This window comes from Rhamphochromis sp. 'chilingali', assembly GCF_963969265.1.
Source record: "Rhamphochromis sp. 'chilingali' genome assembly, chromosome: 5".
Taxonomy (NCBI): domain Eukaryota; kingdom Metazoa; phylum Chordata; class Actinopteri; order Cichliformes; family Cichlidae; genus Rhamphochromis; species Rhamphochromis sp. 'chilingali'.
In genome coordinates, this window is record NC_137932.1 from 3690888 (window position 1) to 3707516 (window position 16629).

The following is a 16629-nucleotide window of genomic DNA, read 5'->3' on the forward strand; positions in this document are numbered from 1 at the left end:
TAAATGTGAATAGTAGTAATTAAATCTGTAATAGTGATAAACATGGACTTGCAGGAACCATGGAGCCGGTTATCCCAACAGAGTTAAGTTTCAGCTCTGATAATATCGCTTTTTTATCGTTGAGTAAATGTAGAGTAATGTGGAAAACACCCTTAATGTTGTAGTGGAATCTAGTTTAGGAAATTTAAAGGAGGGGGGCCAATTTCATGCCATCAGCCAAATCAGCCTTATTACTTTAAATCCTGACTTAAATTTGAAGTGGAACTGTCAATGTGCACGTTCTATGAATAACAGACCCTTTAATGAGAACATTACACAAACTCACCAACTTTTCTAAGTCAAACTAATCATGCCTAAATTTAGATTTGCTGCACTCTGTTATTGTCCCATCAGAGGCAACGTAATTTTCCCGGCCCAACCCCAGGGCCCCAAACAGCCCCCCCCCTCCCTACCTAGCCGTGCTTTAAACTCTGACAAGCTCAGCTCATCAAAGAGTGTTTGTCCCATCTGACTCCGCTTTGCTTCTCCGCTGCACATCCAGCATCTGTCTTCCAGCTCCCTACAGGATACGGTCCACACTCATACAGCGCGAGGGCTTTTTACCGTCTGGCTCTCTGTCATTCAGAGGTATTGGGCAAAATCTGCACAAGTTCAAAACGTTTGATGTTCCAGAGATGTGACGGAAAGATGGCGTTAATGTGCCAGAATAATCCGTTCAATAAAAAAAGAACATACCATGCCTACCAAAATAACATTTTAGGAACCCGACAACTTTTGATTAAATGCGAATGCTGGAAGGTTTCGGGCAGAATTGGCCTTTTAAGGATACTCCGCTGATCCTCCTCAGCATAAACTGATTTCATATGATGTAGTAATGAATCTAGCATAAAGCCGTTTAGCTTTTCAGTGGTTCTGCTGCTTGCCTGGTGCACAGCTGGATCGTCTCTCTCAGCTCTGGTATTATTCATCTACTGTGTTACACTGGCTTGGAGTCACTGCACAGTAGGAGAAGTCACTAACAGTGAGGAACCACAGTATAGCACATCGAGCAGGATGTGCGTTTTATGATTTATGGTAATATTGTATTTCGGCAGCTCAGTTTCAATTATTTGTTTTCAATAAAAATCAAACTTAGCTGACATTCTCTTGACTAATTTTCCTGTCGAGATATCAAGCGAGTAATAAAAGTTTCTGTTCTCGTTCCCACTTGGAATGACAAAGAGTGTGTGAACCGCTAATATGTGCACACATCCACCGCCTATAATGTTGTCAGCAAACGAACTGCGCAAAAGCTTCTCCCGGCGCGTCTGTGACCTTCACATCTCCCTCGCTGTTTGACATTCAAAGGGACGCATTCAGACACGTACTTACGAGGCGCGCGTATCCTCGCTGTGAACAACACCTCATTAAGGAAGATGACAAGACACAGGGCTCAGTGTTTCAGCTAGAAATGTGTGTAAACTTTCCAGTTTAAGCAGGAAACAACCAACTATGAAAATACGCTCACTTTTAGCTTTCTTAGAAAAATAATTTGTAACATTACGGTCATATAGCCTCACTCTTTCGCTTCTTCATAAGCATATACTGTACTCTCATCCAAGAGGAAAAGCACAGCCACTTAAGACTCGGGATTAAGACTCCATTTCACAGTGCTGCATTTTTCAAGACACTTAATTATAGCCTTCTAGAGGAGCGCAGTGACGAGGCCCAGGCTTTTTCAGCTCTAACGGGATGTTTCCATGTTTGGCAGGCCACCAGCCAAATGGCCTGCCAGCAAGCCAATCAGAGAGCCCACCAGGCTCTGCAACAAAGCAGCCAGAGATCCAGCACACGATCCAATCGACCAAACCGACCCGGAGAACAGGCATGTAGCTGCAGAACCAACTAAACTAGTGGGCCGGTTAGTTAGCCAGCAGAGGAGGATGACGACGGACAGAAACTTTGTTCCTTGTGACCTCATCGACACAACCTCAGCGACTCACATCCCAGCGCTGATCCCAGATCATAGCTAAGCCCTTAATGACTGTTTGTGATCGAGGCCGTGACATCACTGTAAACTGTTAGGACGAGGACAGCACGTTCTGTGGTGTGTGAGTGTGTGTTTGTGCGTGTCTCTATGCAACTGCCTTCACAGAGAGCAAACCCAAAATACATTAAACTCTGAGAAAGCCGGACCGGCGATTGCGCCCTCGAAGTCTTACATATGTATACATGCGCTTCGCTGAGGGGTACAGAAAGTTGTCTGATATTTTTGCTCAGTTTTTGAAATGGCACGGAGCAGCGTGGAAAGAGATGGAGACACGGAGGGGGCGGCTGCTCGCTGCTTGTGGCAGGAGGGTAAAGAGGGAGGGAGGGTGGGAGGGGTATAAAGACAATTTCCTCTCTGCTCTTATTGCTCTGACTGTCTGCCGCCTACTGCCTTCACGGAGGTCCCTAATTGAGATCACTTGTACTTAAAAATAGGAACAAAAAAGGAACTTCTGTGGGCTGGAAGATGGAGAGGAGAAAATAAAGCAGCAATATGTGACGAAGGCTGCCATTAAAGAGTCCCAATGATAGATCTGAGTGGGGCGCAGAGCTGAGAACTCTTTCTGCGTCTGCCAGGGAACCTTCAGATGTTGACGTGTCACACACCACCTGCTGTCACTTCGCTTAAACCGTGCATGTGGAAGACTGTATTTGTAGGTTTTCTGTATGTGCGTGTGTGTGGGTGGGTGTTTGGCTCTTTGATGGGGTAGGGTGACAGTGCCTGTGGCTGAAGCCAAAAACATGCCAAAAAGGGGTACTTCAGTTTTTCCACTTTTACATGCAAGTGTTTGTAGGCATTTCACAGTTTGTCTTTACATTGCTTGCAAAAGAACACTCTCAAAGCCATCAAGCATATCTGGGCAACCCCTCGCCATGCAGCTTGTGTATCATTAGCTATGCTATTATTAGTCTTTCACTTTAATTCAGCCGTTTCACCAATCAAACTCTAGCTGGAGCAGCTTTTCCCAGACTTGGTCCCAGAATGTCCTTAAAGCTGTGCTGGTTTCCCCTTTAAACCGTCTATCACTCAATCAGGTCTGATCCTGCTATTAATCAAACAATGAGCCCCTCTCCTTGGAGACCAGTTTGACAGATTGGCTTGAAGGCAACGCAGCGTATCCAGGAGTGGTACTGGACCACTGCTGGGAACAGGAACCCTGTAAAGAGCGTTTTTCTTGGACCGGGACCTTCTGTAGGTGCTAAAGACAATACAGACACTCGGGCTAGGCCAACATTCCACTTTACACTTTTCCCTTCCTCTGTGTATTTCACTGGTCTACTTCCCCTCTGCAAACTAGCCGGCTAGTATCAAAATATTTATAGTACATCTGCAAGACATGCTGTTCTCATGTATCCAGGCCGTTTAGCCCTGTGTTCATTATGCGAGGTAAAACTAATACCAGATTTACAGGGGGAGATTTCTCTCTGTTCTCCCCGTCCGTGTAGCACGATTGAGGATGATTTATGTGAGGTATGGACGCACAGGCGAGATAGATAGAGTGACTTCATGGCAAGAGGCAAACAGCCTGCAGCCCAGACTAGCACTCGCAGGGGGGGTATTGGCTATCACTTGCCCATTTCCACCCTTTCAGCTGAGTGTAGAGGAAGGTAAGGATGGAAAGGCAGTGGCTGGAAACAGGGGAGGAAAAGGAAGGAGACAGGAGGATGTATGCATGTATGTATATACACAGAGGTGGGGTGGAGGAATGTCCAAGGGAACTGGGTCCAAATTGAGGTACGGGGGTGTAGAAGAGGTCCAGATGGAGGGGGGAAAATTCTGTCATGGATGCTCAATTGCACACAGACATAAACATCTAGCCATAGATCGAGTAAGCCCACGCCTGGATATGTCCCATATACATTTCTTGTTTGGGAGCTTTAGAATTTGTATTAAATATACCGTTTATTTTGCTTGGCTGTCATGGATGGACTTTTAAAGCTCGTGTAGAAAAGCTTAGGACGAAGTTCTGGCATCAATTCGCTTCCTCCTTTTTGGGAGATAATCGACATCAAAACTGTCAGTCAAGTGAATATGTCCAGTGCCAAGACAATAGCCAATCAGATAAAGAGAAAATGAAAACAACAGTAATGGGCAGGCAGCGCGAGCAAGCCACTGCAGTCGGTGTGCGTCGAGAGTGTTTGGATCTCGCTTTTTTTTCCTGATCTCTTCCTGATCGCAGTCCAGCTCGGAGCAGCTCCAAAACACTGAGTCTGAACTCCACAACCTGGAGCAGTACACACCAGTTTAAATTCCAAACCATTCAGATGTCAAAATGGCCCCGGGACGCCTTGGCTTTTGACGTGTAGGATGAGATGTTGCTAAATGACTTAAAGAGTTAAGTTGAATCTGTCACGGCTGATGCAGCTCACTCAGAGATTGGCTTTTGCCTAAAACCTTAGCCTATAATTACACCGAGACTATTAGGCTACTGGTCAGAAATGAGTCACAGAGAGGTGGGGGTGCGGAGAAAAAGAGCCGGGTGGATGGAGTTCACTTTCATAGCTTCCAGCCTGAGATGTCCTTAGACAAAATCAATTCCAGTCATCTTCGGAAAAAAGGGTTCAGCGAAAGAAAGCATCATCAAAGCAAAGGGAAATTTACCAGAAGATAAACGACTATTGTCTGATTATTCGACCTGTGACCCTGTATTTTCCACATACACTCAGAAACGTTGCCTGTTATTCCAGGACGAGGACTTCTCTTCCCCAAGCTGAGACTCTGATGACGCCAGCCTTATAGCGCCTAACTCGAGTCCTAAACAGAGTCTCATCAACTGCTGGGTCCCACAGGGAGCATCAATCACATTGTGAAACACTGTCCTTCAAACACAATCTATTCTGCGGTGTTGCATTATGGCAAAGCTGAGAATGTGAACGTCACACACTTATAAAAAAAATCTCTCTCTGGCAACGGGGCTGCTGGGATGTGGTTTCGAACTGACAATTAAATTGTCCGCTCGGAATACGCTGTCACTCTGGAAACACGAGATTTACGGCGAATAATTTTGAGAGAACTGATCAGCTTAAATATTTGAACCGGATTTTATGGCACCATAGATCACCCTGATACACTCTTGCATCCTCAAGAGGCTTAAAACTGTCCCCAGTAGTTGCAGAACTCATTTACAGGCAATTAAAGAAGCTCCTCTCACTCAGATACGTTTTATGGAAGCCTATCACAAATGAAACCCTGTTTTTGCACTGCTCCTACTAAGAAGGCAAACGTATACATTCACATCGAATATCTACAAAACACAGGGCCTTATCATAAGGCTCCTCGAAGCATACTTCAGGTTACACAAACCAACTTGCAGAAGGAAAGAAAACCTTAGAATCATAAAAGTGATACACAGGGTTAGAAGCTGTAAACATTAAGCCTGTGTTTACATTGCAAGGGATTCTTTTTCATCAGTAATAGCCTCACACTGTGAGCCTGATGATTGGGTAATATTTATTATGAGCCCTTAGGGTGTGCTTCCCTTTCAGCCTCTCTTATGTCTATAAAACCTTTTACCCTTAGCTCAACTGTAGCACAGACAAGCTCCCATTAGAACCTGATTGTATATGGGCTTTAAAGTGTGCTTCTATAATGCCTTTAGTGTGCATAGGTCATGTGCACATGTGCTCATGTGCATGTGTGTGTACCTTATGCGTGCATGTGTGTAGCAGTAAACGGGCTGGCTCGGAGACTCTGGTTAACCAGACTATAATTTGGAGGCCCAGTGAAGACTCCCAGCAGCCTCTCACTGTTTGTTTACCAGAGAGACCAACTCTACTGTTTCTGCTGCATCTGCAGGGTCCTGCAGGAAAAGGGCGTATCTGTCTGGTGGTGTGTGCATAAAAAAAGTGTGGAGGTGTAATTCTGTGCGTAATGAAGAATTCATGTGAAAGTGACAAGAATAGGTCCGTGAACAGGTCGTGTGTGAGCGTTATAAATGCTATGTGAATGATCAGTTTCCTCAAAATTCCCACTGTGCTTATTTTTCAAAGAACCAGGGCCCCGACTAAGCTGAAGAACTTTCAACAACCCTCCCTGTCCTTTCTTCCTCGTGCATCTTAAAGCTACAGTAAATCAATGCAAGAATATACATTCACTACTCCTTCTATTCTGAAATGGCAGCTTTGTCATAAATAAGAAAACAAAAAAAGAGCCAAACTTTGCTAAAAAAGCACCCTTGCATTAAAAAGGGTTTGTCAGCAAAAAATGACTGCTATTTTTGTTTGTGCTGAGGGTAATTCTCCTGAGACTAAACTGCTCGCTTTGTGTCCCATTTGGGCTTTTTTCACCCCCACCAACCCTCCTCCAAAGCAGGAATAAAAAGAAAACAATGCAATTCAAAAGACCAGAGCTCCCAGCCTGTCATTTAGCTGTAACTTTGAATTGTCTTTGCTCCCTGTGTGAGCTGTTTTCTTTCACACGCATGCACACACACACACACACACACACACACTCTAATATCACTCTAATAAAATATTCCAGCTCCTCTGGGATCCTCCTTTGCTCGTTCAGCATCAGGAGAAGTGAAGTGGAAAAGGCCTGTTATTGGTCTGTTTCCTTTGGGGAAAGACACCAAACGGGCTGAACAGAGCAACAGCTGAAGGAAAACTTTTAACTGCGACAACAAAATGAACTACAGACGACTGTAAGGGAGCAGCTGTCTGGGTGAGTGACAGGATTCGAGCCTGCTCCGGTGAGGATCAGACACCATGTATGTATATAGACTTTGATCAGACGCCGCTGCTTGTCGGAGCGCCGTGATCGGATTGAATGTGTGTAAACTGGAACAGCTCAGGGATCAACGTAAACACAGCAGCTATGTTCTCAAAAAGATGTCACAGGAAAGTCCTTTGAAACAACCTGAAATGTAACGTAGGGGATTTCTGCACTGCTGTTCCAGCAGAAATTGTTCGAAACTTTCCCACCTTTGCTTTTTTTCCACAAGCAAGAGTCACACAGACTTTAGAAAGTCTGAGAAACTATAAGACAGAAAACCTGAGTAGTTCCACTTTATCATTTTTAGCATTTATGAGACAAAGATTAAAATGTAATAAGTGATCATACACTTATGATATATGATTATGAGATCTTGCACTTAGTAATAAATATCATTAGACAGAGACTTGGATCTGAGACTTAATTTATTTCTCTTATCTCTTACTTCTAAATACAACTTACAAACTCTGTGAATTGCTGAATGCCCAGCTGAAATGTAGTAATTATACATGATTTTGGTTTGGACCTTTAAATCATTTAATTATTTATAAATCAAATATATACACACCGCGTACTTCTACACAGGTCATCGCTGTTCCAAGGGGAAAACTGGTAATTGTGGAGAAAAAAAAAGTCACTTTTTGTCACTTGTAACCAGAACAAAAATTAAACAATTTGCAATCTCGATCTCATGCACAAAACAAGCGACGCCAGTGAGTTTCTAGCAACAGCCACCTGGTAACATCGATTTCGAACGCCACGCTCGCTGCTCCTTGTGCAAGTTCGTGTACTGATGTAACTAAACGCTGTGGAAACTCTTTGAAAACTGGTTCGTTTAACGGAGGTGGAACCCGTGGGTTTTAACTTGGTAATCAGCATATATTAGCAGAATGCGGAAAAAAAATATTGGCAAAATTCAGTATTGTAACGTCTTAATCAGGCATTAAACTGACTTTAAATGTAAATGTATTTATAAAAACTTTAATCCAATTGGAGCTTTTTGGTTTAAAAGCAGGTGTATATATATTTTGGCTTCATTTGTTCTAGTCAGTTGAGGACACTCTCGCGAGCGCCCTCTAACTACGGTCAGTTTCTGCATAATGGCGCTGACGCTCCATGAGTACTGAAAGCAGTCGGTTGCGATGCGGCGACCAAAGAATCGAACGTGAAGCGACTTTGGGCGAAAAACCCCCCACAGGTGCTGGAAGGTGGGCAGGACCCAAGCTAAACTTTTCTCAACTTCCAGGTGACTACCAGTAAAAGTGAAGAATACCATTGAATAACATATACATATACATTAAACGGTCACCTAGGCAACTGCCGCCTGCAATGTCCACGAGCGACCAGTCATCAGTTTCAAAGCGATGTGTGACGAGCAAATAGCTTCCAACGTGCACGCAGATTAACAGGAAGTGAACAGGTACTTCATAGGTTGCCTTAGGCGTAAGTATATTATCTATACTACACTCCTAATAAATCCTAGCAGTGGGGGTGGGGGAGCTGAGGAGTATTTTTTTTCCTCTCTTTCTCTCTGGAGGCCACTTTACAAATGAGAGCTACCTTTTTCTAGCTTCCCTCGTCTCCCCCCGGGGACTTGTCAATATCAGCTACACACACTACTCGAAGTTCAAAGGCTTGCAGCCCACTGCACACACCTACACACACTCTCCGGGCCTCCTTTTGTGTCTCGGGGGGATATTTAATTTCAGTGTCTCTGCACACATCTGAATAAGTCTCCATGCCAGCTTGTGTGTGCCACAGGTGGTACGGTGCTGGTGACTCTGATTACTGTGGTGACCAAAGCATCGCCGCCCATCACGTTTGTCATCAACCTTTTCCTGAAAGCGTGGGTGGGAGGGGAAGGATAAAGGGACGACTTAAGGAGAAGCAGAAGGAGGAAGGGATGAAGGTAAATGAGGGTAAATAGCCGCCCCCACAGTGCCATATGGGAGGTGGTTTGTACGAGTCAATTTTGTACTTGCCTCTTGAGTGCAAACTGATCCTTCCTTTTGTATCATATCCCAGTCTCATTTACTCTTTTTCTTCCTCCGAATGTCTTCTTCTTTCTCTCTAATTTTCTCACTTTTTACTCCCTTCTGAAACGTGAAAGAGTAAACATTTGACCCTTCTCTTCCACGCACAGGCACCGAGAGTTGTCAGGCCACCTTAAAAGCCTCGCGTGGGCGTCGCTGAGTGGGTGGGCTCTCTGATTTTCAGGTGTATTTGATCTGTTGTATTCACACCTCAGCACTGGCAGAGGGGGCCCACTGTGTGGGCAGGTAATTTGAGCAAATTAGGAGATGGGGCCTGTGCACTATTAATGACACCCTTATACCCTCCAATGCACGTCCGTCTATTGTTCCCTCCTCTGCACACCTTTCTTTTCTTCCGCTCCAAGTCCCCCGGTCCCATCTGCGCCTCCAGCTCAACGCCCACCCTCAGTCCCTCTAAAGTCCCACTGTGTGGAATGCACACACACGGTGCACATGGGGGCGGCAGAAGGGGGGGATTGGTTCCAGGTGCCAGTTTGAGCGAGAGCATTAATCAAGCAGACAGATCCTCCTGTCACACACACACACCTTTAATGTGCACGCACAATAGAAACTACAAAACCCACCTGCCATTATTCAGCGACTTTGCTACATGCCAAACGTCTGTTTAAGTTACCAAATTTGTCCCTAAATGTTTTTTATAAGAGTGCTATGCGATAAAAGGAAAATACTTGAGAGAAAGTCAGCGCTGATACTGATGTCTGGACACGTTGTAACAAGGTGCTCCACTGATGTCAGCTCAGCCCTCTTTGATGCTCCTTTGCTCATCTTCTTCACCTTCTCCTCAAAAACTGAGCACAATCCCGACTGTCTGTGTTGACACTCCTACGCGTTAGAGGTTACACCAACTAAATAATCAGAATTGCTTCAGTGCATTAGTGCTGGAAAGTAAGGTTATATATTTAGGAGTCTGGCCTGAGTCGGAGGGGATACCGCATTCCTTTAAGATTAAACTAACAAGCCAAAAAACCTGCCCTTTTCTCCGGCACGGGGAAGAACAGGTAAGGCCTTGTGTAGATGCTGTGGCCACGCTCTCACTCACATCGTTACACGCTGAACCCAAACATCCAGGAGGCTCAACACTCCATATTTCCCCGTTATAGAAACACGGGAGTGTGGAAGCAAGGCCGCCTCGGCCTATTTGAAAGGGGGGCAACGGGGGAAACGCTGCTATTCAAGCCTTTCCTGTGGTTTGCCATATCAGCTCCGCTTTAAGTCATCTTCTGACTTAAACAACTAAAATAAAACATAAATGCCAAGAAGAAAAAAAATGGAGGATGTGAAAAGAAAGAGCAGACTGCTTTATAATACTGGTGTTATGTTTCATTAGGGTGAAGCCGTTCCAAGATAGACCAAATTTTCAAAGTGTTAGGTAGTTACTTCCTCTCTGAGGGCTTATATCGGATAACGGTAATTCACCCAGCTTGATGCTATTGAAATGGATGAGTGGCTGCAGGATCTTGTTAAGTGTGAAAATAGCACAGCGACGCTTTAAAAGCTTCACTGGTTAACGCAATGGCATTAAGCTACCCGGTAATTATGGTGCATTTAAAAATCATAGCTATGTGCAGAATGAGTTTGCAACGCTATCCAAAAATACGCACCAATTTGGCTCTCATCTCGCCAAAACGCCAACGGGATATTGAACATTTGCACTGATTTATAGCAAGCGAGGCGTTAGCACTTTTTTTAAGCAAGCGTTCAAATGTTTATTGGCCCTTTAAGGAGATTGTTTTTGAGTCTAATGTCAATGCTTTGAATAGGCAGAACCCTACGATAAGCACTCAGCTGGCAGGTTACCTTATCATAATAGTGTAATTAGCCCCAGAGCGACTGAATATTAGGACAGAACAAGAGATAATATACAGTGCACTGTGAGTATTTACACTGAGTTCTACATTTGTTGTTGCAGTCTGCATATTACAGAGATGAGAGTAATCTCCCTCATTTCACTGCTTTATTTTGAAAGTAGTGAAGCAGACATTGTACCACATCGAGATCACAAAGCACAGCGATTCACAGCAAAGACACCGCATTTATAATTTCAGAAAGCAGCAGAGGCTTTCTCAACGTTCGTTCCCCTTTAGTAAAGTATATCAACCCTTTATTATTTTTTAAAATGACAGAAAACTCTCCACAACTTTCACATCACACTCGATTTTCAGACCGTAAAAATCACAGCTTACGTTATTCCCACGACGCTTTCATTTAGACTTTAATAACAGCCTAAAGTCTATTTTTGGGCACAATCAGCCTCACATTCACAGTACATTTGAGAGAATTACACACCAATTAATCTATCTTTGATTAAACCCCGATCACATTAACACTCCCTGATTACCCCGAGGAATCATGTAGGCTAATGTAAACCATCAGCACTAATAATAGCTGGCGCAGCTCGCAAACACAAACAGCGCTATTTTACTCCATCAATATGACCCTGCTGGGATTAAATAGCATGTTTGCCTCAGAGGTACAATTAAGCGATGCTAAATAGAGTTCCTTTGAGCCTGGAGTTAAGGGAAGAGTCTCCGCTGCACAGTAGCAGCCAGTGAAGCCCTCACATCGTCCTCCCCCCACTCCCCCGACCCATCCCCCGGCATTTTCAAATTACCTATTGATGAGTGGGCTTCACGTCTCTCCACGGGTGGATGAGGGGGTGGGAGGGGTGAGGCGAACGGGTGGGAGGTGGTGGTGGTGGTGCGGTGGGATGTCTGGTTCACTTTTAAGACGTCTCCAAGAAGCAGGCCTGTGGTTAGATCTAAGGCAACACTTATGCAACAGAAGCTCCCTTTCTCAAATACATATATACGGTTTCCCTGCAAATTATCTGAGATTTTCTTCGGGGGGGAAAGTTTTCCGCCTGGAGTTTTCAGATATTTACCCACATCGTCCCCGCTTTCTTTCTTTTGATGTTGTTGATTCGGGTCCGTCTGTGTGTAAGCACTCCTTTTTCCCCCCCCCTCTCGACTGCGACTGCACGGCTTTGCCGAACGATAATTGCTCCCATGACTTAATTGTCTATATGTAATTAAGTTTGTAATAGAGAAAAGAGGCACTTAAATGTTCCCCGGAGAGGCACGGTGGCTGAGTGGGTGCCACACATGTTGAAGATTATTCTGCCCTCTCCATCTGATCTGCCAGTATGAGGAGTTATAAAAAAAATGTATTCAAAGCAATTAAATTAAAATTGCCTCATGTAAATGCCAAGACAAATTTTAATGAGCCCCCTCTACTTTAATTTGGAATATTTGCCCGTTCCCTCAAGTCAGCTCAATTTATCGCTGCACGGGAATGTAGGCTCGACTCTAAATTAAAAATGTCCTTAATGAACACAAATATACAGACGGATGGAGTAATGTGGCTTTCTAACTACAAAAACAGTATTTTGTGCTCTCGGCAAACCGGCTGACGCTGGGCAAAATGATCCAGGAGAAACACGGGAGCGGGGGGACTTGAAGAAAATATGTAAAATCAACAAAAGTCAACGCTCCAGCTCTCTTTATATCCACTTCATGCATTTTAAGTTCACAGGAACTGATAAGGATGCTTACAGATGTAAATATTTATGCCACAAAATCCACGTTTTACGTTCTTATGCAAGTCAAATGAGTTCAACGTTACTTTTTCCCCTTCCTTTTTTTGTTTGGCTAAAGCAAAAAAATATCCAGGGTGCCATTCCTAATTTTTTGCCAGTTCAGATGCAGCACAGTACACTACATTTATTTATTCAGAATTATAAATACAACAGAAAGAACTGGTGGTCTTGCAAAATCACACCGTGCCGTCAGGGGGGCTTTTTGTGGTTGCACTGACAGATTTACTACCCAGATGTTCATAAACAGGGGCAAAGTCAATGAGGCGTGGCACGGCATCAATCAGCAAACCTTGATGTCTGAGAACTGATCAGGGATTATCATCCTTATGGGGTGTCTTCTCTACCTGAGCATCTGCACACATCTGCTCTTCTCTCTTCACCGTCTGCCTCTCCCACGGCGTGCTTTCAATTTCCTGCACTGCTGCTCCTCTCCTCTCCTTCTCCTGCGCTCCGACCCCCTCCACCGCCCTCCCCCCCCGAGACACGGCGAAAGGTCAGGAGGTTAACATGGTAATAGGTGGTGGTGATTGGTAGAAGACGCTCACTCTCTCCCAGCTTTCAGAGTGTATTAGGAGCCACCCTGCTTCTGTGCGGAGCGGGAGCCCAGAAGAACAGCTGTGTCTGACCACCGAGCGACTTCTTAAAAACATCTTTTAAACATTTGATTTGGACAAGATGAGCGGGAGGCTATGGACCGGAGCAGGAGGCAGGAGGGCGGCGGGTTGGGGGGGGGGGGGGGGGGGGAGAGGAGGAGGTCGTCTATTAAGCTGAGCCTGTCTATTTCTTGTGTCGCAAGGGAAGGAAAATGTTTGTTTAAATTTGAAAATTCATCTTGTAAACCATTTATTTTGCTGATTGAATTAGACTGTGTAAAGAAGCTGTCACAGTACAATGGAGCAAACCCAAAACACAGGCTGCAGCCTGGAGAACGCAAGCTGGCCTTCACAGGTAGTTGAAAATCATTAGGTTGTCACTGCTACCGTTCACAGGTTTTTGGATTTGTTTTGCTTCTACTTCCATATAGATCCACTTCAGGAAGGAGGCACAATCTTGTATTTATTTGGAAGATATGATATTAAGAATATATATTATTAGATATTAGATCATCACATTAAGAATAACGTAATTATTTCTTTGGTTGTAAAAGTGCAAATTAAGAGCTTCTTACACACACGAAAGACATTTCATCTTTTTATCCGTTTGTGTAGAAGTAAATAAAGTCAAACACAATCACTGTGATACGTTTACATTAATCATTACAGACTTAAGCACCGAATTCATAGAAAGGAAGTCAGCATGGATCAACTTCGTGTTCAATCTGGATTTATGTCTGTCGAGTAAATGCTCCCTGGAGCCTGCAGAAATCGACACCGATTAATTAACGACAGCAGCGCAACTAAACAATTTCAGGAAGCGATTACAGATCTTTCTTGGCAAACTAATCAATACTTCTTCTCTATGCGCAAGCACAGGCGCCCAACACACACAACCCAGTAATCCCCCCACATCTTGTTCCAATGCTCCACTGTAAACTCCCTTGTGCAGCGTCTGTTTACGTCTGTCAAAAATATCACCCGTGCCTTTGTTTTTGGTTCCGCAATGGCATCGCTTTGTAAATCTAAGGGTATGTTGCACAAACATATCATCTCCCTCTTTGGAAAATATTTATAAACATCACATAGAATAAATACTGGAATCTCTATGGGCAGATTTTCTTTTCTTGTTGGTTTTTTTTTGGGTGCACAAAGAAAAAAGAGAAAAAGCCTTGATGATAGTTGGGTGTTTCGTCCGCCACAAAAGCTTGGACCTTGACAGCGGGGTCCTCCATGACCTCAGCTGATCCCCTCCACTCGTCTGGACCCAAAACATCAGACCAGTTCCAACATCTTCGCCCGCTTTCCTCGAACCCCATTAATTCCACCACCCAAGCCTCACCACCTGACCCCAAGTCCTTCCTGTGACCCGAGCCCCCCAACCCAATCCAGACACAACAGGGAGCAGGAAAGTGGTACTCACCCCAGAAGAAGTTTTGCTGACATGGTGTCACTGTGCTGAAAAGGCTGTTAGATGCCATAGCTGCCTCTGGTTGCAGCAAGCCCCACTTTTGTTCTTCTGTGGTTTCCTTGACCCTTGACACGTCCTAAACCAAGAGCACGCAGCATGTCATGAAGAAAAAAAAATGGAAAAGCCATCCACAAGACATGCTTTTACGTATCAACTATTTGGATGACCACAAGTAACAACCAGGTCTGGTTTTATAGAGGAAAAAAAAAATTGCAGAGACAAATATCGCCTTTGCGGATAGATCAGATGGTGTCGGACTTGCTTGCTTGGCGAGTGTGGTTGGAACGTACTTACTCGCTTAGCGCCGTCCTTGTGACTGGTGCTGGCCCGCGACGATTAACCATTTACACTCCAGGTTGCCCTCAAACACCAACCCCGAGCCGCACGTCTGTGGTTCTGTGGTTGTTTGGGAGGCGAGCAGAGCCCTCACACAACCCAAAAGGCACCAGCTTTAAAACTCGTCTCTTTCCTGCCCTCCATGTGCCGTCACTGGAGAGCCTGGGTCACATGCCCTCTGACGTCATCACGGCACAGCAGTTGAGTTGGGACAGCCTACCGTTGTGGCTTTCTTCCCTCTCCTCTCCTTGGACTTTTTTTTCCTCTACTCTCTGGCTCCCCTCCTCTCTTGCGCGTGGTTCGGCAGCATTTCCAGGCTCTCTGGGGATCGGGGTCTGACGCTCCCATGAGTCAGGAGGCTTCAGTGGGGGCAGCTTGTTCAACCGCCCATGCCTCCTCAGCATATGGGGAGCAGTGCTCTCTCTTGGGTTGGTCTCCCTTCACTCTTTCATCCCCCTCCCTCCTCACTCTCTCTCCTCAAACTCTCTCTCTCCCTGACACTGCTGCTCCTTCCCTCAACTCCTTTAGCAGGCTGCCGTGCTGCTCCTGTCTGCCTCTGAGCAGGGAGAGCTCAGCTTGGTAAGATTTGAGGGTGTGAGTGAGGAGTGAATGGCTGGCTGGCTGGTGGTGGTGTGAGACTGGGTGTGTACGCGCGTGTGTTTGTCTGCAACAGAAAGAATTGGGGAAGAGAGGAAAAAGCTGGACGAGCGCATGTGTGTGAAGGGAAAGCGGAGGTGGTGTGACGCTCTGCTTATTTACCGAGGAGCGTTTCTGAAGAGTCGTCTCGGTGCAGCCTGAATTTGTTCTTTCTCACTCCTTGCACGTTGCTGTGTCACAAACAGTAGTTATGTCACCGCGTTATTACCGTAATAGCCGTGTTTGTGCATGTGCATGTATGCATCCAAGCTTATACTGAGCTTTCATTGGCTCTCACTGAAGCAGCAGTCAGGGGGGCGATTCCCGTAAGAGGCCATAGATCATGGCCACCTGTCTTTTCTGTAAAAGAGATGTCTTCTAACAGGAGACACACACATACTATCACCCTGCCAAGAACGGCCTGCCAACCTGTAGCGCAGAGCAGGCAGGTCTCGACAATTAACAGTGAATCATCACACGCTCCCCACACACACACACACACACACACACACACACCGATTCCCACACCCTCGCACATCTCAGCACGGTTTGTCTTTTGATCCCTGATCACAGGTGTTTGTTACAACACATCACAAAAACGCAGACGGGGTGTTAGAGGAGAAGCAGAGGAATGTGTGGAATGAAGCTGGCAGTTCAGTCAGGTTGAAAGTGTTAACAGTATCTTAATCATTCTTTCATTTGCCAGCAGGCATGTGTGACTAAGCAGCAAAGAGTCGAGCAGCTCCTCAGCCTTTTGTCTTTCTGTCTTAGGAGTTGTTTTTGCCAGTTGAAACGTTCTCCCTTTAATTAGCCGTTAGAATAAACCTATCAAATGCTTATAATTTATGAGATGATAGCCATTCATGTAGGTAATTTTGCTTTTATGTGACAGTTTCTTTTAATATTCTACCTAGGCATTGTTACCTGTGCCAATACACACTGGAGAACAGTCAACTTTTATTTATGTGGCTCACCACATTCATTCATTAAACCTACAAAGAAACAAAAAGAAGCAATAAACATATTAAGAGATACTACGTCCAGCTACTATGGAAAATACTCTTGTTGTGAGTGAAGATTATTGGGGGTGTTTCTTAATAGAAATGATACAAAGAAGCTCCAATGATCCAATGACACTGGGTTCTGTGGGTTGTTCATGCTACTTGTGATTTAAGAAAAATAATATATAATTCAGGCCCTGC

At 44.9% G+C, this 16629-nt stretch overlaps 1 protein-coding gene across 2 annotated transcripts in view; it reads right to left on the bottom strand.

Moving 5' to 3' along the window:
• Positions 1–15641, bottom strand: part of runx2b (RUNX family transcription factor 2b) — a 40805-nt gene extending 25164 nt beyond the window's left edge. Inside the window, exons 1-2 of one of the 2 annotated variants that reach the window (XM_080882991.1) lie at positions 14750–15641; positions 14408–14531 (exon numbers count right to left, since the gene is read on the bottom strand). In XM_080882991.1, the coding sequence (XP_080739117.1) occupies positions 14408–14465 (58 nt within the window). In that variant the 5' untranslated portion in view covers positions 14466–14531; positions 14750–15641. The remainder of the gene's footprint in view (positions 1–14407; positions 14532–14749) is intronic. The other variant, XM_080882989.1, reaches the window with a different exon arrangement.
• Between the last annotated feature and the right edge of the window lie 988 nt (positions 15642–16629).